This window comes from Henckelia pumila, chromosome 2, assembly GCF_033568475.1.
Source record: "Henckelia pumila isolate YLH828 chromosome 2, ASM3356847v2, whole genome shotgun sequence".
In the NCBI taxonomy this organism is placed as follows: Eukaryota; Viridiplantae; Streptophyta; class Magnoliopsida; order Lamiales; family Gesneriaceae; genus Henckelia; species Henckelia pumila.
Genome location: NC_133121.1, coordinates 105,586,002 through 105,612,874, shown reverse-complemented (window position 1 = coordinate 105,612,874; position 26,873 = coordinate 105,586,002). Strand labels below are relative to the sequence as shown.

Below are 26,873 nucleotides of genomic sequence, written 5' to 3'. Positions count from 1 at the left end.
CAAGTCTCGCCTTGAACCGATCCCTACACCGCCCTAGCGACACACTATTCGGGAATCCCGAAACCGCCGTATTCTGCTTTGCAACCAAGGAAGAAGGCTTCGGTCCTAGCCGTCTCCAGCCCCTTACCACCCACCTAACCTGACCCTAAGGGACCCTAACACGGCCCCTTACCCATGAACCAGCAGCCATGTTCAATCCATCACAAGAAAACGTGAAGAATGTCCATGCACAATACAAGCAACGTGAGTTTCTCCCTTTCCCAATCAAGACAAAGCTTACTGCGTGGGTTCCCTTGTACAGCCCACACCCAGCAGCTTACACCACCACTTCTAGGTCGGAACCCACTAGTTAATTCAACCCTAGGGACCTTGACTCAGACCTCTAACAGTGGAGCAGCAGACACGAATGACCATGGGTGGAAATTATGCCAAAGAACCGAGTCCATGCACACAAATGAAAATAAAACATGAAGAACATGGATCAATGAAATCGTAGGCATGCATCAGATCACTCAAGCTTAAAAACATTGTAATATGATTCAAATGGTGTTCAAGAAAGGAATTAAACGTGCCTTGAGAATTATTTGGACGAAACGACGTAAACGACGCGTATCGGGCTCGCCGGGACGAACAAATCTTCTAAATAACCCAAAAACTTTTAACGCTCGGCTATGGGGCTAAGAAATATCTGATGGAACAATGAAGATGGTGGAGAAGAGGGTGATGGAGGCGGCTAGGGGATACGATCGTAGGTTTTGGGAGGGATTTTGGGTAGATACTTAGGATAAACTAGGTTAATTAGTTAATAAATAATTAGGATAGATAAATACTATAATTTAAACTTAAAATAAATACATGATAATTTGCTAAAAACTTAATAATCTCGAAATAATAAAATAGGAGATTTTTAAAGGTTAATAAAAGTAATTAAAATAACTTATTTTGGATAAAAACTAGAACATAAATAAATATATATATATATAAATACCATAATTTTCTTCAAATTATACCTTAAAATAATATTTTAAGGCTCTTAAAAATCTCATAAAATATTTTGAGTGAAAATAACATCTCGTCCGTCCACGGCCCCGCCTACGCGATCATAAAAATAAGATTTCTCAAATAAATTCATAAATCACATCAAACAGATTTAAATGCCAAAAGAAATTATTTAAAACATGCAAATAAATCACATAATTTAAATAATCATCCATAAAAACAATTTAACACATTTTTACATTATTTTAAAATTATTAAATTCCCTAGTTATGCATGCGGATTTACGTGACGAATTTCTGGGCGTTACACTATGATTTGTCAATTGGACTCCATGTTTCCACTAAGGAAACCAGTTTCTCGTTTTCACTAGAGGGTAGTGAAATCGTTAAAATAGTGGGAGTGAAATTCATAAAATAAATTTCGCCATATTTTATGTCTTAGTAAATTAATTAAGCAATCACTAATTATTGTCTGTTTCTTTTCAGTATTTCATTACAATGAATTCACGCAATCCACTATTCTCGATTCTCGAATAAAACAAACTGACTGACGCAAATTATACGGAATGGTTCCGTAAGTTAAAGATTGTTCTAAGTTCGGAAAAAGGTTTTCTACGTGTTAGAAAAGCCTCCTTCGAAAGAAGTCCCCGCTGATGTGAGTCCGGAAGAATTGGCCAAACTTGAAAAATGGTGGGACCATGATGTCAAAGCCAAATGTTACATGCAGGCTTCGATGTCTGATGAACTTTAGAGGCGATTTGAGAATGCAGTGAATGCTGCTGACATTCACGATACTCTCAAGGAACTTTTTGGAGCTCAGTCAAGATCGGAGAGGTATGCCACCGTCAAAGAGCTCATGACATGCCGCATGCGAGATGGGACTTCGGTCCGTGAGTATGGGGTACACATGATTGGGCTCATTAAAAAGCTGGTAACACTCGATTTGACATTGGAGCACGAACTGAATGCGGACTTGTTACTTCTTTCACTTCCTTCGTCGTTTGATGGTTTTGTGATGAACTTCAATATGAACAAGATAGAGGCCACCCTTGAAGAGATGGTCAATATGCTTGTCACATATGAGGCCACATTAAAGAAGGATAAATCAGTATTTTTTGTTGGTTCCTCTTCTAACTCTAAGAAGGGGCCAAGTGGAAAGGGTAAGAAACGTTCTGCCCCACCCAAGAAAATTGTGCCAAAGAATAAGAACAAAACAAAGGCTTCAACGTGAACAGATATGAAGACGTTTGCCATAACTGCAAGAAACCCGGTCATTGGAAACGTAACTGCAAAGAATATCTCGAGCAGTTGCGAACTACAAAGGGTTTGTTTTACATTGAAATAAATGTTTCACTTAATACTACTTCTTCGGTATTGGATACCGGATGTGGATCTCACATTTACAATGATTTGCAGGTGATGACAAGAAGTCGTAAGCTTAGAATGTGTGAGACCCAGCTAAGGCTCGAAAATGGTTCTAGAGTTGAAGCCAAAGATGTGGGAGACGTTTATTTAGTTTTGCAGAACAATTTTAAGTTACTTTTGAAAGATGTTTTATTTGTGCCAGATTTGGTTAAAAATATTATTTCTGTTTCTATGCTTGATAGAGATAGTTTTTCTTGCAATTTTGTGAATGAGATTTGCAATATTTACAAGAATGAATGTTTGATTGGATGTGGACAACTTGAAAACGATCTATATAACTTAAAATTAAAAGACGTACCAATTAATTATGTTGATAAACCGGCAACAACAAATAAAAGGAAAAACGATAGTCAAAACCCGGCAAACCTTTGGCATGCTAGACTAGGTCATATTTCCTCAAGGAGGATTAACAAGCTAGTGGGAGAGGACATGTTTGATATGTCTGATATTAACTCTCTACCAACTTGTGAGTCCAGCCTAAAAGAAAAAATGACTAAAACTCCTTTCAAAGGAAAACCTGAGCGTAGTCAAAATCTGTTGGATTTGATCCATACAGATGTTTGCGGCCCATTTAGTATTGGTACTAAATTTGGTCACACCTACTTCATTACCTTTACTGATGATTATTCTAGGTACGGGTATTTATATTTGATGAAATATAAGTCTGAATCATTTGAAAAGTTCAAAGAATTCAAGGCTGAAGTAGAAAACAAACTAGGTAAAAGTATTAAAGCACTTTGATCGGATCGAGGTGGAGAATACTTAAGTACCGAGTTTTTGGGCTATCTAAAAGAGAATGGGATTCTCTCTCAGTGGACTCCTCCTATGACACCTCAGCTAAATGGTGTTTCGGAGCGTCGCAATCGAACATTGTTGGACATGGTTCGATCTATTATGAGCTTCACTGAGCTTCCACCTTCGTTTTGGGGCTATGCGCTTGAAACAGCGGTATTGTTATTGAACAATGTCCACACTAAAGCAGTGAACAAAACTCCATATGAATTATGGACTGGCAAAACTCCTAAGTATTCGTACTTGAGGATTTGGGGATGTCCTGCTTATGTGAAGCAGACAGTGGGAGATAAGTTGGATAGTCAATCCACCTTATGTTATTTTGTAGGGTATCTGAAGAATTCAATCGGATATTATTTCTATCATCCTACTGAAACAAAAGTGTTTGTTTCGAAGAATGCCACCTTCATGGAGAAGGAGTTCTTACTTGATAAGAAAGGCAAGATGATGGAACTTGAAGAAATTCGAGAAGAACCTGAGATACAAAATAACGATCCCACACCTCTGGAACCATTAAACGACACGCCTCTTTCTAGAAGATCCGAGAGGACTTCTAGACCTCCTATTCGATATGGTTTACTTCTTGAAAGGGATCAAAGTGAACCTGACATTGGATGTGATCCAAGAAACTTCAAGGAAGCAATTTCTAATGCGGATTCGAATTTATGGCATGAAGCTATGCAGTCGAAAATAGACTCGATGCATACAAACCAAGTTTGATCTTTAGTAGATCCTCCCGATGGAATTGTTCAAATAGGGTATAAATGGATATACAAGAGAAAACTTGGGCCTGATGGTAAGGTATTGACCTACAAGGCACGATTGGTGGCAAAAGGTTATACTCAAAGACAAGGTGTTGATTATGATAAAACCTTTTCACCAGTCGCAATGTTCAAGTCCATAAGAATCCTTATTGCCATAGCAGCTTGGTATGACTATGAGATATGACAAATGGATGTGAAGACTGCATTTCTTAATGGAAACATTAAGGAAGAGATCTATATGATGCAGGCCGAAGAATTCACATCCATGGGAAGCGAGCATAAGGTATGCAAACTTCAGAGATCAATTTATGGTCTCAAACAGGCATCAAGAAGTTGGAACCAGAAATTTGATGAAACAATAAAGGACTTTGGTTTCATCAAGAACCCAGAGGAATCGTGTGTGTACAAAAAAGTAGTTAAGGATGCTGTGACGTTCTTAGTACTTTATGTTGATGACATCCTACTCATTAGGAATGATGTAGGGATGTTGCAATAAACAAAGATATGGTTGTCAGGTAGATTCTCGATGAAGGACTTGGGTGAAGCGTCCTATATTATAGGAATACAGATCTATAGAGATAGATCTAAGAGAATGATAGGACTCACTCAAGCTACCTACATCGACACCATATTGAAAAGGTTCTCTATGGATGAATCCAAGAGAGGACATCTACCTATGTGTCATGGAGTTTCTCTATCCAAGTCGATGTCTCCCAAGACTGACGAAGAGATAGAGAAAATGACACACGTACCATATGCGTCAGCCATAGGTAGTATTATGTATGAGATGATATCTACCAGACCGGATGTAGCCTTTGCTCTGAGTGTCACGAGTAAATATCAGGCCAACCCCGGTCAAATGCATTGGAAAGCCGTGAAGGATATTCTTAAGTACTTAAGAAGGACTAAGAATGTATTCATGGTTTATGGAGGAAGAAAATTGAAATTGGAAGGCTATACCGACTCTAGCTTTCAAAGTGGCGTGGATGACTCGAAATCAACCTCTGGATTTGTATTCATGCTCAATGGCGGTGCTGTCTCTTGGAAGAGTTCCAAGCAGGACACCACAGCGGATTCCACCACTGAGGCAGAATACATTGCAGCATCAGCTGCTGCTAAAGAGGCCGTTTGGATGAGGAATTTCATCCAAGAGTTGGGTGTAATTCCTGAAGCTGTTGGTCCAGTCCCGGTGTACTGTGACAACACTGGTGCCATTGCTCAGGCAAAGGAACCAAGGTCTCATCAAAGATCCAAATACGTACTGAGGAAATACCATATCATCCGGGAGATCGTGGAAAGAGGAGACATCACTGTCGAGAGAGTGGCCTCTGCAGACAATATCGCTGATCCACTTACTAAGCCCTTACAAGGACCATTGTTTGACAAACATCGCGAAGCAATGAGACTACGTAGTATGACTAGTTGGCTATAGGGCAAGTGAGAGATTGAAAGAGTTGATGCCCCGCTAGCCAAGTTGTGGCTAAGGGCTTTGAGAGTCTCTTATTGTAAACAATCTTTGTTTAATATAATTAACATTCATTAATGGCATTTTCTTTATCTTTTTTCATAATGTTATATTGTGATATACTATTGTTGTTTTGATAAAGACCTTGAATATACTATAGTGTAAGTAAGATGAGATAGTGAATAAAGAGAGATCACTATTATGAAACACATCTTATAGTCACTGTATATTCTAAACAGTTCCTAGTCAATTGAGCCGTCCGCAAATAAGGATAAGGATCGCTCCAGATTGAGAATAGCATTTGCGATGCCTAGTACCACGCTTCATTGGTATGGAACATAGAGATGTTCGAAGCATGCAAATGGATATTCATATGATGGATGATTGAACTACCCTATTCGGACTATCCAAGTGGTTTTTATTTATTGAGTGGATAAGTCTGCGGTTTTGGTTGTACACTATTAGTCCTTACTACTTGAAACATCATGGAGACTCTATATGCTAGTACTATACTTTGAATCGTTTACCGATTCTATGAGGGTCATCAGGTGTCGGGATTGGCTACAGTTACGACACATATAGGAGTCGATGTTTGTTGTCAAGGATTCACCATACGCTTGCGAGTGTGGATATCCTATACGATCTGAGGAGATATTAGTATGACAAGGCCAGAGTACTCGATGTGATTTAGGTTACTTGGTTTCCTAGTAGCACATGCGATGTCACTATTTGATCTTCAAGATGCACTGCATAGTTATCGAATCTCGAACGACTCTCGATGTACCAATGGTTGTTGATTTGATCGGGATATTTGGATGAAGGGACCGTACTGTACGCTAACCAAAACCCACTGGTTCTTGCAGGCACTATCAGTGATACCTAGGGAATCATGGGGCGATGTTGCTAGGCGCTCTCACCATGATTCGATGGGTAAGTCGGAAATTGTTGTTCCGAGTCACAAGGAGTTGTGAGCCCACAGCTAGTTGTATCCCTGAACCATTGAGGGTCACACAAGTAATGAATTACTAATCCCCCGTTGAGATAGTTAAATTTAAAGAGTTAAATTTAGCAAAAGAGAAGTTGAACTTCTTAACTAAAGGGAGTGGAATTTTCTAAAATGACATAGGGATGAGCATTTTTGGAAATCACTGAATTCGGATTCAGAAAAATTATCTTGACTTTAAAAGGTGCAGAAATGGTTTCTGTGAACATTGGTGAAATCGGTTTATCAATCAGAGTCAAGATGAATTGTATATTAATTTTTATAATAACAGGCTTGGCTTGTTGGACTTAAGTTATGGATAATGGGCCCTAAGGAGTTAGTGTCCTATTAGACATATAGCTTAATCCAGTACAAAAATTATATATAGTAGATGGTGCAGTTTTCGAAAATCACTAATTGATTGTCTTGCAATTTTCGAAAATACTGCAACACACACATCTACAGTTTTCGAAATATCCTAGAACAGTTCTAAGGAGATTTTCGAATTCTGTATCCTTTTTGAGAGAAAATTCAGTCTGTGATTTTTGAAAAATTACATTCTGAATTGACAGATCAAATCTGTAAATCTATTCGATAAACATCTGATTGATTTCTAGTGCAATCAATCAGATGGTTTTAGTTTTCTGTTCGTGGACCTAATTTAGGAGATTGATCGAGCGAGTCATCAGTTCCTGGGATTTACAACAAGAGCAGATTAATCTGTTGGTGTCCATAATCAAGTCATAGCTTGAAGAGGTAAAATATTAATTGTTATTATTATTTTACATGTTGATTTTAATCGTTAGGATTTGATACCCATGATATGGAATTGTTCCATATAAGAAAATAAAAATTTTTAAACTTCCGCTGCTTCGGGTATCATATCACACTGATCTAAAAACGTGTTCCAACAATAGTCACCGAGGTCACTTCCAAATTCCAATTATTTTTGATTCTATAAACAATATAATTACATCAAAGTCAAATTAAAGTAAAGTAAATAAAATATAATATAAGATTTTAAATTTTTGACTTTATTAATTTCTTGCAAAATATTTTAATAAGTCAATCTTAGATACTTCTATTAACTAAATAATAAGTCAATCTTAGATATTTCGATCTTAATCTCACCGAATAGATTCAAGAATCAATTCATTCGGTGATGAATCTGTAGGCAAGTTGAGATCGAAAAAACTACCACTGGAACTACCTTGTCTAGAACGTTTTCGTGATGCTTGTGAACTCTTATCTGAAGTCCCAGATACTGATCTACAATATCTCATACAAAATGAACGTTAACTATTATCTGAAAGCGTGAGCGCAACCAAATGGCGATTGACAATAAACTAAATGGAGACCGAGTAGCATTTGATAGCGACTAAATTTTGTCATCATTTGATGACAAATCAAATCATGTCATTTGATTTTGGTAAATAATACAGTGAAGATTAATTTTTCTCATAATTTATCACCAAGAAGCAACCGTAGAGCTACTGACAAAAAATTAAAGAACGACTGAGAAACATTTGATAATGATTGAGAGACGGCTACATTTTTTCATCATTTGATTATGAGTCAAATCGTGTGATTCGATTCTTGGTAAATAATACAATAAAATTTAATTTTGCTCATAATTTATAACCAACACGAAACGGGAGGACAACCAATATAAAATTAAAGGACGACTAAGAAACATTTGATAGCAACTATTTTTCATCATTTGATTCTTAGTAAATAATATATTCATCATTTGAATTTGATTATGAATCAAATCATATAATTTGATTATTGGTAAATAATATAGTAAGATTTAATTTTTCTAATATTTTTTCACCAGCATCCAAACGAGGGCGACTAAAAGAAAATTAAAGGATGTCTGAGAATGAAAATATGAAAATTTGTGAAAGTTTATTTAGGAATGAGCATTAATTCGGTTAAACCGAATTAACCGATCGAACCGATCTAATTTTGAAATTTGGTTCGCTTAATTCAAAAATTCGATTTTATTTCCAACAAATCCGGTTAAATCGGTTCGGTTTTGGTTTTTTATTCTAAAAATTCGGTACCGATTATTTAAAATGAATTTATTTATTTTATATTTTATATAGATTTTAATAAAATTGGTCCTTTGATACATGTCGTAATTATTCATTATTTTGTGGTATTTTTGAGTCTATTTTGCATGAATTTTCATGTCATTAGGACCATTCATGTTTGTTTTTTTAATTATTGATGCATGATGTCTACTTCTCATCTTTCTTGGTTTAATTGTAGGCTTAAGGAAGAAATCTCGGAAATTAATGAGGAGAAAGTTTTGCACTTGAGCCGTCGTTTCTACCCACTCGAGCGTGCATGAGGTAATTTGAAGACCAAACCATAAATTTTTGCACTCGAGCAGTAACTTTTATCCGTTCGAGCGCGCCCGGTGAAGAAAATGAAGAGCTGGACATAAACTTTTGCGCTCGAACGGTAACTTTTTCCCGCTCTAGCGCGTCTAGAGGAATTTTAAAGGAATAAAACAGAAAACTTTGCGCTTGAGCATGCACTTTTATCCGTTCAAGCGCGATCAAGATAAGACAACAAAATCTTTTGGCATAATTTTAAAAGGAAAGGTTGGATGGACTCTATGGCATATAAATAACACAATTCACACAGATGGAAGGAACTTTTCAACAGAAAAAATATTGGGACGCATCTGGCTGCTAGGGCAAGGGAGAATTCTTCGAGGTGGCTTCCACACGAAGATTTCTTTCATCTCTTTCTTCTGAATTATTCTTTTGATTGAAAAAAACAATCGCTCTAGTTATGTTTTTGTTTATGAAGTAGATTTTCTTCGACTAAGGCAGTGAGATTGGGCCGAGACTGATTTAAGCTTGACACGTGGTTTCACATTTGAATTATTTTGAATATTTTTTATTATTAATTGTTGGATTTCATATGTTCTTGTGAATGATCTGACCAGGAATTGATTATAGCTTCACTCCAATACACAAGGTTAAATCGACTAGAAATAACATTCAATTTTATTGTGCGGTTTTGAGTGAAAACTGAATTTTCATAAATATTTAATGCGTTTGAGTTTGATTAAAATTAATTAAAAATAATTAATACGTCAAACCCGAATATGTTTAGCAATTCTAAAAATAGATTGTTAAATAAAATAAAAAAATTCACCGTGATAGGAATAAACATAATTTTCATGTGCCACGTATATGCATAAATTAACTTTGTACCTTTGTGTGTCTTTCGTTTTATTTGAATTGAATTCCTCTTTGAATCCTAGTTTTTAGATATTTTCTTAGTTGTTTATTCTTTTAATTTATATTTTACTTATTAATTGAATCTTTATCAAACAAATCACCCCCCTTTTATTAAATTGTCTAGATTAAATATAATAATTAAATATTAAGAATCAACTATCAGTCTCTGTGGGACGATACGGACTCAAAACAGATCTATTATAATTTGACCCAGTGCACTTACTAATCCCAACCGACTTCATCGGTCATCCTTACACTGTTACACATGGGCTTGCACAATTTAACACTAAAAAGCCCACAGCCCTTCAGCCCACAACAATCAATCCAGGCCACAATCATCAATCCCTTAATTGCAGTTCATTGTTCATATTTTTTCTCTCATTCACCTCTCTGTAGTCTACGCTCATCGTTGGTCATCGCTAGCTCTTCGGTCGTTGCCATATCGTCCATCTCTAAAAAAGTCGATTTCTCTGCGTTGCGTTCCGATTAAAATTTGTTTAAAACTGTCACTGTACTCCTTCCATTAATTTCACTCTGTTTGTAAGAATTTTACATTGTTGTTAATATGAAATTACATTAACTCTTTTGTTTTTCTTGTAAACAATTATTGATATTCAAGCTAAGAACGAGTTTTGTGATAACAATTGCACATTTTTGTTTCTGAACTTTAATCGGTTTCTGGTTTTCCCTTGTTTTTTTAAAAAAATTTTGGTTCGATTTTGATCGGTTATAATAAATATATCGGTCGGTTTGGTTATGCAACAAAAATTTGGTTCGGTCGGTCGAATGCTCACCCGAATTGAGAAAGAAAATATGAAAATTTGTGAAGGTCTATTTAGAGGTGAGATCTACTTCGAAAATTCGGTTTGATTAATTCAAAAATTCGGTTTTAATTTCAAAAAAATTCGGTTAAATCGGTTTTATTTTGTTTTTGATTTTAAAAAATCGGTTAACCGAGTTAACCGATTTTTAAAATAAATTATTTATTTTATATAGATATTAATAAAATTGATCCTTACACATGGGCTTCCACAATCATTCAGCCCACAACAATCAATCCAGCACATAATCATCAATCCCTTAATTGCAGTTCATCGATCATCTTTTTTTCCCTCATTTACCTCTCTGCAGTCTGCGATCATCGTTGGTCATCGCTAGCTCTTCGGTCGTTGCTTTATCGTCCATCTCTCAAAAATCGATTTCTCTATGATGAGGTCCGATTAAAATTCGTTTAAAACAGTCATTGTACTCCTTCCATTAATTTCCCTCTGTTTGAAAGAATTTTACAATGTTGTTAATATGAAATTACATGAACTCTTTTGCTTTTCTTGTAAACAATGACTGATTTTTAGGCTAAGAATAAGTTTTGTGATAACAATTGCACATTTTTGTTTCTGAACTTTAATCGGTTTTTGGTTTCCTTTTTTTGCTTTTTAAATATTTTTAGGTTTAGTTTTGATCGATTATAATAAATATATCGGTCGGTTCGGTTATGGAAAAAATTTCGAATTGATTATTCGAAATTCGGTTCGGTATAATATAATTAACATTTTTCACCAGCATCCAAACGAAGGGCGACTGAAATTATATGATTTGATTCATAATCAAATTCAATCAAATGATGGCAATATTATTTACTAAGAATCAAATGATGAAAAATAGTCGCTATCAAATGTTTCTTAGTCGTTCTTTAATTTTCTGTTGGTTGCCCTTTCGTGTTGGTTATAAATTATGAGCAAAATTAACTTTTTATTGTATTATTAACCAAGAATTGAATCACACGATCAAACAATGAAAAAATGTAGCCGTCTCTCAATCACTATCAAATGTTTCTCAATCGTCCTTTAATTTTTTGTCGGTCACTCTACGGTTGCTTTTCGGTGATAAATTATGAGAAAATTAATCTTCACTATATTATTTACCAAAATCAAATGACATGATTTGATTTGTATAAAAAATGATGACAAAATTTAGTCGCTATCAAACACTTCTCAGTCTCCCTTTAGTTTGTTACCAGTTGTCATTTGGTTGCGCTCACGCTTTCATATAACAGTTAACGTTCATTTGGTAGGAGATGTTATAGATATATATATCCGGAGCATCAGTATCTGGGACTTCAGATCATAGTTCATAGGCATCACGGAAACGTCCTAGACAAGGTAGTTCCGGTGGCAATCTCTTGAATCTCAACTTGCCTGCAGATACATCACCGAATTGATTCTTGAAAGCTACAAAGTTACACCTTAAACTAACTCAGCAATGTCACTTGGGACTTTATTATTATGTGCATTCTGTGGATAAGAAAAGCTCGGTATAGCTTGGTTACATCTAACCCATATTTTCTAGTGAACCGAAAATGACCTTGTTCATGTGTATTCTATCATCGGACCACACTTTAGTGAATATCCCGTGTGCATACCCCAAGTACCTTACATGACGGCTCGAATTTTCCACTCCGATTTCACTTACAGTTTCCCAGTGGCCTCTGGGCGTAAGTTTCTTCGTTTGTATTTCTATCCAGCTTCCTATAATGGATTAGATGCTTCTCATGGAGTTTTCTCGGTGACTTCTGGTCCCTAAACTCTTTTGAAGAACTTCAATGCATCTCAAACAACAGAGGCTCTGAATTATGATTATATGATGAAGGAATTCTCTCTTAATGCCCCGTTTGAATGGTTGAATATAACATTTGCACCATCCCAAAATGCTTCCAACTCGTAGGCTTTCGTGAATTGAATGGCATTGAGATTGTTTCACATCCTGATATGTATAGTACATATGGGACAGAAATTGTTGTGGGGCAATCCACTGGGTTCAATATTAACAACAGCACAGCACTTGAGAATGTTTATCGGCTGAATGTGGGTGGGAACGACATTTCGCCTTCTCATGATACTGGTCCCCAGGGGTCATGGCATGATGATTCCCATTACATGTTCAGCGCGGCTCGTGGAGTTACAGAGCCCCCTGATCCAAATGTGATGGTACGCTATCCTTCGGGATCGGAGAGCTATATTTCCCCGCTTGATGTTTACTTCACTTTGAGGTTGTTGATCAGAATTACAACCTGACATGGATGTTCAACATTGACTCTGGCTTCTCGTATCTGGTTAGACTCCACTTCTGCGAGGTATCAGACTTCGTTACCAAAGTAAACCAGAGAGTTTTCAGTATCTTCATGAATAATCAGACTGCAGTAAACGATGCAGATGTGATTGCTTGGGCGGTGTCCCGGTTCACAGGGACTATGTGGTGTTTGTTCCAACTGGGTCGCCTCAACAGGATCTCTGGCTTCATCTACACCCCTTACACTCTCTCAAAGCCCCAACTATATGATGCCATCTTGAATGGACTTGAAATTTTCAAGATAAATGGTAGCAATGGGAATCTTGCTGGTCCTAATCTAGCTCCCCGACCGCAGCCTCCAGTTGACACCAGCCAATCATCGAGATCTAATCAATCAAAAAATCACAAAGCCATTATTGGAGGAGCAATTGGAGGTGGACTTGTTACACTCCTTGTTGCTGGATTGATCGTATGCATCGTTTCCCACCGATGTCACATGCGCAAAAAGGATCCCAGCACTAGTGATGGCTGGCTTCCTTTGTCTTTGTATGGAAATTCACATTCTTCTGGTTCAGCCAAGACAACAACCACAGGAAGCCATTCCTCCTCACGGCCTTCGAACCTTTGTCGTCATTTTTCATTTGCTGAGATCAAAGCTGCCACTAATGACTTTGATGAAGCTCTTCTTCTTGGTGTAGGAGGCTTTGGCAAAGTTTATCGAGGTGAGATTGACGGCGGAGCAAAAGTTGCAATTAAGCGAGGGAACCCACTTTCTGAGCAGGGAGTGCATGAATTCCAAACTGAGATTGAAATGCTCTCAAAACTTCGCCATCGCCACCTGGTATCTCTGATAGGGTATTGCGAAGAGAATTGTGAAATGGTACTTGTATATGATTACATGGCTTATGGAACTCTGCGGGAGCATCTTTACAAAACTCAGAATCCCCCATTGCCGTGGAAGCAGAGGCTTGAGATTTGTATCGGTGCTGCACGTGGTTTGCATTATCTGCACACTGGTGCCAAGCACACCATTATCCACCGCGATGTCAAGACCACAAACATCCTCTTGGACGAGAAGTGGGTTGAAAAGGTTTCAGATTTTGGCCTGTCAAAAACAGGTCCATCACTGGATCATACCCATGTCAGCACAGTGGTGAAGGGTAGCTTTGGTTATCTGGACCCAGAATATTTCAGACGGCAACTACTGACTGACAAATCTTATGTGTACATTTCAAAATCTTAAGCGCTAGGCCGGTGTTAAACCCAACACTTCCAAAAGAACAAGTTAGCTTGGCTGAGTGGGCGTTGCATTGCCATAAGAAGGGCATGCTTGACAAAATCATTGACCCTTATCTCAAGGGGAAGATCGCGCCAGAATGCTTTAAGAAAGTAGCTGAGACAGCAGTGAGTGTGTGTCTGATGTTGGGATTGATAGGCCTTCAATGGGTGATGTGCTGTGGAACCTTGAGTTTTCTCTGCAACTTCAAGAGAGTGCAGAGGAAAGTGGCAGTGGTTTTGGCCTTGGAGACATAGAATCGTTTGAAGTAAGAAAGATTCAGATTAATCTCCTATGGGTTTTGATGATTCAAATAGTAGCAGCGGTGGACAAGGATTGTCAACAAGCATCGGGGGCCTCAGCCTCGCGAGCCAGGATTCAGATGGGTTGACTCCAAGTGCAGTCTTTTCCCGGATAATGAAATCCAGAAGGGCGGTAACACGTATACGTATAGGCTCAGACGTTATGTTTATGAATCCTTTCAGTATCTAGCTGGTAATGGCTAATGGTGCACTGCTATATTATTCCCATGACCAACAGAAAACAGTACTTTTATGTATCTTATATGTTTCTCAAACCGTAAACCTTCATCATACAAGTTATAACTATTCCTTGCTAGTGTCGAAGATGCCCGAAAATCATGATTTCATTTATTTTTATGTGTTTTGCCTGGTGTAGGGTAATAGTAGGAGCCTCTGCCTACTCTTTGTTTCTTCTGATAAATACAAAAAATATTCTCTTGATAATAACTACTGTTTGAACTTTGAACAAAAAATCTTCTTGGTGGTGTGGAATGAAATGAAGTACCATGGCCTGATGGGTTTGGGTTGGTCACAAATGCTGTGGCAATTGACCACCGTCATTGTAGGGGGAAAAATTATTTCTTTTTGTTTAAAATTTGTGTCAAACACTTAAAAATATATTCATGTTTAAAAGATAAAATTATTTTTGGCTAGAACATGAAAAATGCCCAATAGACATGGTACGGTGGTGTATCTTACATAAATTTTACAGGAACATGCATTAATTATCGTTATCACGTTTATTTTGAAGCCTGGACTAATGTTATTATGTTAAGTTGCTTGCAGTCTCCATTCTACTAGTTTCCCAAGATTAGCGTACCGTGTTTCTTGCCCCTCTACTGAATAATTTTACTCTTGATGATTACATTAATTGCTGGCAAGCTTTGTAAATTGTCCATCATCGTATGTTTAAATCAATTTTTATTGATGAGATGAGATCAATCACGATTAAAGACCATTATAAATTTCCAATATATCGCATGAATATTCCTACTATCTAGCCTAACCAGGTATGTAACCCTTCTAGCAACATTCTGTATGGCGTAGACCTCCAATGCCGAAGTTATTTAATTACGCTGTTGTTAATATTGACATCTAAATTACTAAAAAGGATGGCAATCTTCCTGAAACTCAACTTTTTTTTACATTTATAAGAGCACAACAGAAGAATATCAAGTACATACTGTCATCACCGACGATACCGGTAGCGTTTGAAGTTGAAGTAGACATGTAAGATTCCCCGCTCAAATGTACATTTGAACCCCTTCTTGTGCGAGTACTCCCATTCTTTATTGACAATACGGAATGCCTGTACAAGATAAGAAGATGAGAGGATTTTTCAGCCAAAAATTTTATCAAAGCAAGATTAAAAACATCCACACCAGAAAAAGAGGTAGGGGAAGAGAGAGAGAGAGAGAGAGAGAGAGAGAGAGAGTGTGTAAGGCCCGAAATATTAAATTATTAATTATGGGATTTAAAAATTAAATTCCATATTATGGGCTAATATTGATTTGAGAAGTTATGGAAATGATAGATTTAATTTTTCGAGCCGAAAATATTTAATTTGAGAATTTACGGAGTTTGAGAATTAAATTCCGAGAATTCTTAAATTAAAAGAATAAATATTCGATTTGAATATAAATTTCATGTTTCGGGAATTAATATGATTATTTCGAAGATGAAACCCGATCAGAGACTGATTTGCAAATATCGAAGTTGAAGGGCTGAAATGCAAAAGGCCGGGATTATTTGATTAATCCGAATTTATTTAATTTTAATCCGAGTATATTTAATTTGGGAATATTTAGAGTTTCGATTTTAATTCTAATATTCTTAAATTATTTTGGATTGAAATTGAATTCAAATGAAGGCCGAGGACTGAATTGCAATTAATAAAGACTTGAGAGACTAAATTGCAATTATGCAATACATATCCGATTTTAACTTAATTATATCAGATTTGATACGTGTATTCACATGAAGAATCAGAAAATCTGAAGCAGGGGCCGAGACATTTTCTTTTCCTTTGAATTCTTGATTTTCAAAACGCCGTAACTTTTGATCCGATCGTCCGATTTCGATTCCGAAAAGAGTTCTGGAATCCTTACGACAAGAGCTTCGATTTTCTGTAAGTTTTTATTTATTTCGGCATACTTTGAAGATCGAAATATTGCAGAGATCAGATTATGAGTTTATGTTTGTATTCTTGAGTTCGTATGCCGTTCGATATCGAAGCCGGATTGAAAATGAATTAAGGAATGAACTTGTTATGATGTCCAGCTTGTATTTGATATACTTAGATGTTGTTATGAGGATTAGACTGATTTGTTACTGATTTGAATACACGTTTGAGTTGTATTGAAGATGAAAATGATTTCGATATTTCGTCGGTTACCGATTTTTAATCGCTACGCCGTCGATTCGTGTTTTGAGACTAGTTTGATAGCTGATTATTGAGATGTGATGTTCTTTGAAATGTTATCGATGATATAGCATTTTTATTCCTCGATTTCAGTCAAGTTTTGAAGACTAACGACTCAAGACTCCGAATTCGAATTGAAGGTTTGAAATGAATTTGATTGAAGATGTGTTGATGATTTTGACTCGATTCTGAAATGATTGAATAGAATGAAGATTGATATGAATGTTTTGATGCTATGTTTCAGATTTGAAGCGTTCAAAACAGAAGAAATACGAAGGTATAATGACGACATCGAGAGTCAGGAATTTTGAAACTCAAGAACGATTCTTCTTGAGTTCTTCCGCCAAAATCACATACGTATTTATTGTTTTGATTTGATTTTGATGTTGTCGATCCATCTCAGGTAGTGGATCTTTGATTTTGAGTCGATGTGATTATGATACGAGAATGATACGAATTGATTCTATGCCGAGGTCGGAGGATGACCTTATTTTCGAATCCGGAATGATTTCGATAGATGAATATTCATGTCAAGATCGGATACGAATCTTGATGGCAACGAAGAAGTATGAATCAATTCTCGATCGATTGAAAGAAGCGTTATTTACTCTATTTGTTGAGTCGAGTTGAATAGAGTCATTATGATTTATTTAACGCTTTATATGTTGCTTATACTGAGATGATTTCTCACCGGAGTTTATCCGGCTGTTGTTTTGTTTTGTATGTGTGCATTGCAACAGATGGGGGCAGGAGCTAGTCTGAGATGACGTGGATAGCTCGGGAGCGAGATATAGCAAGTGTGGACTCGGGTTTAAGCAAAAGAATGGTAGTTAGATAGCATTGAATTTGACATGAAACTTTGTTTTTTTAGAAGTCACTTTTGAAACTTGGTGTAGCTTGTAGTTTCATGCTTTTTATGCTATTCGTTTGATGTAATAATCACATGGATTGATGCTTGAGAATTCATATGTTTATATACGCAAGTTTTAGAATTGAAAAACCATGTTTTGAGTTGGTTTTGCATGATTTTGGAATTGGATTTTCAGCTTTGAAAGAAAAATAATTTCTGCTGTTTTTCTGGGCAAAGAGGCCGCTAGATCGATTGAATCTTACCGATCTAGCGAGGCCTGATTTTTACAAAACAGAGAAGCTGGAAAATGTGCCCGCTAGATCGGTAAGATCTTACCGATCTAGCCGAGCACTATTCACAAAAAAAAAAAAAAAAAAAATATTAGTTTCTTGGTTTTTAATATTTCTAATTGTTTTATTAATCATTAATTGCCCTAAGATGAGATTAGCAACCCGAGGTCCCCACAGATAGAGAGAGAGAGAGCAATGACGTACAATATCTTCATAAGGGGGTCCAGCATGAAACCTAATGATACAAGTCTCGCTGCTATCTCCGTCTTTCTCGATGGTGTAAGTTGGAGCTTTTATTTTGTCAACAAGATCTGGGTAAAAAATATTGAACTTATATCCCTGCACAATCTTGGGGGGAGGATTGTCATGATCATAATGAGTTTGGTTGTATTTGTTCCACTCGTAGCCAGTGTGGACGCGATTAAAATATTTTGGCTTTCTTGGACGGTATTTATCATGCCACCAGTACACCTGCGATCCCATTCATATCGATCTATAAGCATGGTGATGATAAATGAGGAGATTTTCCCTATTTCCACTTAACACAGGGAAGGACATACACAATGCCATACCTGGGAATCAAGGTTAATTTCATTATTTGAGCCAAATACAGCATCACCTTCCTCGGTGGCTCCCATGGCTCTCAAGGCATTGTTCTCAAAGTTATCCACAGGAGGAGCTGGCCTTAAAGCAAGTTCGTGGATACGCCTCTCTTCCTTTACAGCAATACGTTTTTTTTCCTGTACATAAATGTGCCCATGAATGGTTAGCTCATCCATCTTGATGTAGACCTACCTCACATGTTTCTTGCATGAAACAAGTTTAACCACATCCCACTACATCTAAGTTAGATATTGAGATTAGTGATGAAACGATACTTGTTTATTAAGAAAAAAGTACCAAATTAAAGAAACCAAGCCGGAAAATCCACCAACCACATTGGAAAAAAAGCAAGCACTTCAGATTCTCAGGCTCAGCAACGGAAAACACGCACAAATGTGAGAGAGTGTTTATAAAGATTGGACCTTTTTTTTTTTGATAACGGACTGGACACATTAAGTTTTGAATCCTGACTACAATCTCTTCAGAATTTTATCATTTCTCTCGTCTTTTAGAAGTAAAAGTTGTTATGTAGTGCAACCATAGAACAAGGAATAACTTTCTCAGTTACTTCTAATTACATATCAAACAAATAAAAACATAGCAGCGACTATTTAGGGCCTGTAGTGACGTACCAGAATCATTCTGTCCTCCTCAGGGTCAATCGCATCTTCAGTCTCATCACCATGCATCAACTGTGGGGAATATGCTCCTTCTGCTTCTTCCTCTTGGATCTCATCATCCATCAAGGGTTGCGGAGAAAGAATTTCAGAATCTATAAATTGTAGGAACAATCAGTCGATACCTGAATGCCTAGAGATCTAGTACTGCATCAGCAAGGAGAGAAATGTTGCATACCGTTTACATCTGGGTGGAACTCCTGCTCATCCTGCGGTGGACTTACATCTGTTTCTTCCTTTTTAACCCCCGCTGGTGTTTCAAGTCGCTCCAAATGCTTGTGCAGCATTTTCACATGAATTTCTTTCAAACAAGCCTGCAGTTGCACATATACTGTATAGTTTCTCAGTTCTGCAAATCAGAGACTTTGATGTGGATGTGAGTATTACATTACCTTTGCTTTGTAAATATGGAGACGTTTAATAATGGCTTCCCAATACTCCACCACCTTGGCAGTCCCAGATCGCATTTGAGACTCAATCTGGGATTGAAGGGCCTCTAGTTCACCATAGGTTTTTCCTTGCAAAAGATTCTTAACATCTGCTTCAATGCTCGCATGCAAACCTCTTTCTTCACCTGTAATCTCTGTTGGTAGTTGCTCTCCTCGCACTCTGGCACGCTCTAGGGCATCCCTTTTATTAGCTTCAGCTAGTTCCCATTCACAAACCACCAGAAGTGCCTGTTCTTGCAACAAATTGGGAGCATAAACACGCGCTTCAATAATTAAAATCAACAAAATTCACAACACCACTTTATAAATTGATATAACTACAAAATAATCTAATGATCCCAAACGCTGTCACAAGGCATTTAGAAAAAGCTCAAACTGCCATTTTTAATAGCTCTAATTTCATTTCCTTTCTTTATTAAATAATTTACACAAAAATTAATAAATAAAAATTGCAAAATGACCCCTGAACTATCCTTGAAAATTGCAAAATAGTCCCCACCTTATTTATCGTGTATCCACATGTTTTTATCATTTAATTTCAAGATGCTCCAATGACCGTATCCAAGACTCATGTACCCCTCTCCCCTTGTTCACATCCACAAAGTACAGGGGATGGTTTGTGACCTATTTTAAGAGTATCCATGATAGCTATGAAATGATAGGCTAAACATGTGAGAAAGACTGTAGAAGTTATCCTCTTGAACAAAGTGCCCCACATCTAACATGCAACAAAGATAAATTTATTTTTTGGTTGGCCCATAAGTAGGTTTGTTTCCTATTCTGTGTAGGGTATTTTCCCTTTGCTAACATAAACCCCCGTCATCCTGAAAGTAAAGAGAACGCGTCATGTTTGAGGTGTTTTGTGCATTTGAAATTCACTGTAAAGGAAGTTATAATGGACATATAAAAAATCCAGAGGAACATATACAGTTATAAAGTTTGTCAATGCGTGTCAAAGAAAGTAAGTGGCGATGACCAACTTGCATGTCAGCCCAAATACTCCCCTTGGACTGCAGAGTTTCTGGTCGAAGGTTAATACAGGGAGTTTGGTACTGCCAAGAAGCTTTCTTTTGGGCTCTATATATTCAATTAAATGGTGAAGGTTTGCACACAGGAAATATTACTGATGCACAAGGATGAGATGAGCAAACCAAAAATTAAAAAAATGTAAATATTTTAATTTTAATATACAAAGAATGAAGAAAAAACGCAAGTCCGCAACAATGCAAATGCAAGCAGAAAAAAACTGCAACAATGTACAAGTAAACAGAGATAACTATCTCCTGATATCGCAAGTATCCATGAATACAAAAGCAACAAAAAAGGAAATAAATATAAAATAATACCTCCCAATATTGAATATGGGTAGGAGTTGCTCGGTCTAAATCAAGGTGCATCTTAATGTCTTCATGAAGCTCTTCCATTTCTTTTACAGTCAAACCCTGGATATTACACATCTCAATCAAATACCAATTTAAGGCTTAGAGAATATTATCGGGAACCCATAGGCTCTCTTAAAAATGTAAGGCTGAACCTAAAGTTCCCAAAAAAATAAAAATAGAAGAAGTATATAAATAAAATCCTACCTTGAAAACCATGTATGGTTCATTTAGCTCTATCTCAAAATCATCTGAAGGCTCAAGATGTTTGGTGAGAATATCAATTGGTTTGTTTCGACCTTCACGTATCCGAATCTCCGACCGAAATTTACTTTGCTCGAAATGAAACTGCAAATCAAACATGTTAGCAGGTCATTAGCAGGTCAAAAAAGAAGTAAAGCAATTTGGCCAAAGATTTCTTAACAAAGTGTCAAAGGCAACGAAAAAAATGCAATTTTACACAAGAAGTGTACAGTGTACCTCTTCTTCTTTCTTCTCCCAGTCTTGAAACTCAGCTCGAGCACGCTCTCTTGCCAACAGTGCCTGGCAAAGGAAAGGTTTTTCCCATTCAAAATATGTAGGAATATAACATACACGTGCCCAATTATGAGAATTCGAAGCAAAACTGCCAATAAAAACTACGTAAAGTCGTAAACCAAATAGCAGGAAAGGTCACATAAAAAAATTAATGAAAGAAACTTACCATCTCTTCCTCATGTTGTGCTTTCTCAACAGCCCTTTCCTCCCTCCTTTTTTTGACCTTTTCAATCTCAGCCTATCATAAAAGAGAGATAATAAATAAACACTGTCTTCCAGGAGAACGATATGCTTATATAATACCGTTTTATCGGGAATAAGACCAGCACAATTGCCGGAGGTAAATACAACAAAATTAAAAACAGGGGAAGCTAGCAGTAGAGATTAATGATACAACACTTTTTTATAACTTTAATACCCCACCCTCAAATCAACGCTGCTTATAGAATTTACCATGCAAAAGCTTGAGAACAAGAAGACATTCAACAAAACTGGCATTGATGAAATTACCATTCTCTCTCTCTGCTTTTTCCTCTCCGCTTTGATGGAGAACTCATCTAATGGCATTCCTTGATTTACGTCGCGCTCAATCTTCTTTCGCCATACAAATCTGAATAAAAACATTCCAAATTTACAATTAATGCTGAAAGTGTAAAAAGATTCACATTTTTAATGTTTATTATTGCTACTTAAATCTAGGGCTCAAATTTCGAAAATTTCTAAAAAATAAAAGATTAGAAAAGTTGGTTCTCTTTCTTGAATGCTGATTTTCAAAATTTTCAACAGAATGATAGATGCATTTGATTTTTCTATTCATCAATAAACAGTTGAAAACTCAATTATAATAGAGTTGCGCATGTGCAGGAAACAGAGAGATATAGAGCGGCAGAAATAAACTAACTTTTCGTTAAGATTAGAATCACCAAAAGGATTTGAATCATTGGAATATCCAGAGATGGTCTGGGACTTCAATTTTTTAGAAACTCTCACAGCCTATCCATGAAATGACGAGATGTGAGGATTTCAAGTAAGAGTAAATACATAAAGAAGTTAAGGTAAATAAAAGAAAATCAATATACAATAAGAATGCAATCATGCAAGGAGAAAATCTTGTATCTTGATACGCACTGATTTTTGAAGAATGCCATTTGAAGCATGAACTTTTACAATGTTTGGTTCATAAATTTAAAACAATATCTCCATCATGCTATATGGACAACCAAAACAACCAAAAACTCCATCAGTTTTTCTTCTATCAATGAGCTTAACCTCGTTGGAAGTCACATTGACGAGATTGGTATCGTGATCGAAAATTTTGATAATGGTACAGAAAAGAAATGTATAAAATACATAAAAGTTTATATCCAATGGGAATAAAATGCACAAATGCTCTTGAAACGTTTTGCAGTATGCTTGATATCATATCAGATCAAAATACACTGATAACAAACCCTCAATGAATCCAAAAAAACATCTAAAAATATCTATAATCCAGCTTAGAAAAAAAAATTCTTTTAGGGTTTGGATCGTGCTGGAATAATTAGTAACATTCTAATTTGGTGGTATGGTGTTGCCGTTTAACTTTCAATCTAGTAAAATAAGCAGCCACCATTCTGATGAGTAGTTGAGTTAAAGGCTGCTTAAAGCTCAAAAGTTAGCTTAAGCAGCTATCATCAGCGAAGAACAAGTACGGCACCGCAAATTAGCAACGTGAAGGACTAAAATAAAGGGATTCTTAGGTCAAAATGTTTTTTTTTCCCCAACCCTAAGAAACAATAACAGTCACAAAATAGAAAATACCTTTTTCTGCGCCTTTTTCCCTAGGTATTCAGCAATTTCCTCCTCTGAAATCTTCCTCTTACCCTTTCTCTTCGAGACAGAGACATCGTCTTCAGAGTCATCCGAGTCTCCATGTTGGTGGCGTCGCATCCGGCTCTTGCGACGAGAAGCTGATTTGGATTCATCGTCCGATTCGGAGACGGAACACTCCCGCCGACGTCCCATTGATGACGGCATCCCTTTGTCACGAAAAACGTGCAATGCAATGCATAATTTATTAAACATTGAAAACAAGGCTAAAAGATTTAAATAATACTAGCGACCGACGCACAAGCATCATGAGTGTGTATAAATATGAAATAAATATAGTACCATGGAAATTCAAATATATTTACATATTGGCATAAATATGGTGATACAACTATTTAATTTTTTTCCCATAAAATGACAAAATTAAAACTATCAAAATGCCAAAAGAAATTCATCCATAAACACATGAGCAAGCTTTAATGAAACACGCCGTCAACTTTTTCAAAAAAAGCATATTAACACAACCAAAGCATATATGTTCAGAAATAAACAACGATGTAAAAAGAAGTATTTTGAAAATGAGAAAAAATAACTTAAAAATTGAAATTGATAATATCAAAAATCATTCACATTGTGAAAAATAACTGAGAAAAGTTCAGTTACACACGCAATATATGATAATATATTAGACGAGAAAGTAAATTGTATTTGTCTTTGATCTTGTGACGAAAAAAAAGGAATGAAATTGCAAAACCAATAAACAACTCTGCACAAATATACCTATTCACAAAATCAAAGATTTTGTTCCACTTCTGTATTATTTTCACACAAACCCAATCTTTAACTTTTATGTGTTTCCTGTGAATGAGTCTAGTGACCACTTGATTAATTAATAATACTATTTCGTTAATTTCAGTTTAGATGCAGCTCACAAAAAACACATTCATGCAAATATAGATAATATCAGTAGGCCAACTGAAAAAACAAAAACAAAGATAATATCAATATGCGAGCTTGAAACAAAAGTAATTGAAAAGAATTTCAAATATCATGTGCAAATGATTATAAAAATAAGCCTCTTGAGACAGCAAGGCAATGTGCAAAGTTTTATGTTATAAGATAAAAAAGTTACAACTCCGAAACATCAATAAGCCTCTCGGGACAGCAAAAGGCAATGTGTAAGATGAGTAATTTCCCGCTCTGAAGCATCAAAATGGTAGAAATTATCTGAAAATAGAGCAAATTCAAACTCACCAGAAGATGTTGAATCCATCACCGTATTAAGTAACTCCACTGTTGTAGCACTTTAAAAGGTTCTTTTTTTTTTGGATGAGGAAACAATTTTAAAAATATTTATAATTAAAAATAGAGGTTAAGAAAAAAACTACTGCTAAAATTCCAAACAGATACCAGACATTCAAGAGCAAACAATATACAATATTATCTTGAGAAATTTCATCAAACAGTTGGGGGATGGGGTTAATTAAAAGGACATGGGTAAAAAGAGTGGGACATTACCGATTTCCCGTAAGCTAACAACGGGAAATCATTTTGAATCTGAGTATAATCAGATTCCTTTAATTTCCAGCAAGTCGAGTTAACTATAGAGATTGAGAAAATTACCTAATTCAGTATCCAAGAATGGCGCAAAGCGGTTGAGTTGAAGGATAGGGAGCATAAGCGTGGAAATTGGGAGAGAATTTGAAGAAGTTTTGTTTAGAACGTGGTGAGAGAAGGGAACGGGTGGATAAAAACCGCTCCGTAGAAAAATTATAAAATGGAGAACAGACGAAGAAGTGTAAAATCGGAAATAAAACTTTATATTTTATAATTACATTGGGCCACTTTTAAAAACTTGAGCCACTTTTAAAAACTATATTTTGATATGTTTTGATGATATCAAAGTATATTTATCATTTAATTATTGGTAGTTATTTAAAATTTTATATATTTACATTGGAAAAAAAAGGATAAAAAATAGATGAAAAACAAAAACGAAAAAAAAATTTATCTTGTATTTTGAGAACTGCATTCTACCACATTATTAATAACAGCACTCACTTCTTTTATGTTGAAATAAATTTCAATCAATTTGGTTTATCTCATATTGATCACACACGCGTAACGTGTTCATTATTTGCTAGTAGTAGAGAATAGTAGAGATAATAGAAATATTTAAATTGATAGTGTATTGACAAATAATAAAATAATGATATAAAAAACTCACAATAAAAACTGCATATTTATAGATACTAGTAACAAGCACGTGCGTTGCACAACACACGTGGATAAATAACTTGGAAAAATATCTTCTGTTGTGGAGAGAGAAACAACACAGGATATTGTGCATTAAAATAGACATGATTTCAATATTTCATGTGTTTAATTAATTAAATATAATTAATTATTTAATCTTGTGATATGAATTACAGAAGACTATTCAATGCACAGTATCATGTGTTGTTTCTCTCTTCGCAGCAGAGGATTCGGATCCAAATAACTTGGCAGAATAAGAATGATTGTAATTTGTTTGGAAAAAATAATTATCTTTATTTTGCAAATGAATACATACATATATATAATTTATTTTATTTCTCATTCAATAATAATATTGTTCCATAATTTATTTACGATCACAAATAACCATGATTTTCAATGTTTTTATGTTTTATTTTCATCGGATTCATTTCTTTTCATCGGTTTTTTCATGCTTCCATTGATCAAATTCAACAATGTTTTCATCATATATCGCGGTTTTCTTGTCATAAATTGAATTTAATGTTGATTATTCACTTTATTTAAGTTTTTTTTTCCCACATTGTTTTTTTCTTTTGTTTATATGAACGTTGTTCAAGCGTCATGCCCTCTTTTTTTATCTCCTTATTTTAAGAGTCATTTGGTTATTCCACAGCTTTCGCAACCATTGACTCTACAACTATTTTTTTTTATTAAAACAATTCAATAGAAACTTGCGTAACTACTTGACAGTTTATAAAAAATAGTTCTTTATTTCATTTAAGTTTTTCTTGAACTTTTATAATCACGATTATATGTGTTGCATGCATACAATATATATCTAAAATTAATATATTTTAAAATATTAATATTTAATTGTAAAACTAAATGTATTGAATCAATACTTAAGAACTACGTATAAACTAAAATATTCAACATAATTAAGATCTAAAGATTAAGATACTGATATAGAATTATGATGGAAATCTTAAGAAACAAATAGAGTAAGTCCAAAAGACTAAGCATGTGTTTGGGTGCAATAATTATCTCTGCTGGTAGAACAACCGAACCATGATGCTTTGGGCTGCTGTGCGATTAAAAAGATTTGAGTTGCACCATTACCACCAACTGTATCTTTTGATAAAACGACAAACAGTCAATCCTACAATTGGTATCAGAATCAAGGTCATGAGTTCGATTCTCATTGATTGCAAGGAGTGCAATTATTGGGAGGGAGATTGTTGAGACTTGGGTTGCAATAATTCTCTGCTGGTAGAACGACCGAACCATGA

General features: G+C 35.7%; 1 protein-coding gene and 1 pseudogene across 1 annotated transcript; one reads left to right on the top strand and one right to left on the bottom strand.

Moving 5' to 3' along the window:
• Window positions 1-12,315: 12,315 nt before the first annotated feature.
• On the top strand, window positions 12,316-14,633 carry LOC140882078 (receptor-like protein kinase FERONIA; annotated as a pseudogene).
• A 636-nt stretch (window positions 14,634-15,269) lies between these two features.
• Window positions 15,270-25,119, bottom strand: LOC140882298 (splicing factor Cactin-like). Its single transcript, XM_073288230.1, has 14 exons — window positions 24,970-25,119; window positions 23,338-23,555; window positions 22,439-22,530; window positions 22,048-22,147; window positions 21,704-21,775; window positions 21,481-21,543; window positions 21,208-21,348; window positions 20,968-21,063; window positions 19,565-19,849; window positions 19,351-19,486; window positions 19,128-19,267; window positions 18,465-18,632; window positions 18,097-18,363; window positions 15,270-15,639 (listed from the first exon to the last, which is right to left on the bottom strand). The coding sequence occupies exons 1-14, from the start codon at window positions 25,022-25,024 to the stop codon at window positions 15,520-15,522; spliced, it is 1,953 nt and encodes a 650-aa protein (XP_073144331.1). The 5' UTR covers window positions 25,025-25,119; the 3' UTR covers window positions 15,270-15,519.
• Window positions 25,120-26,873: the final 1,754 nt, after the last annotated feature.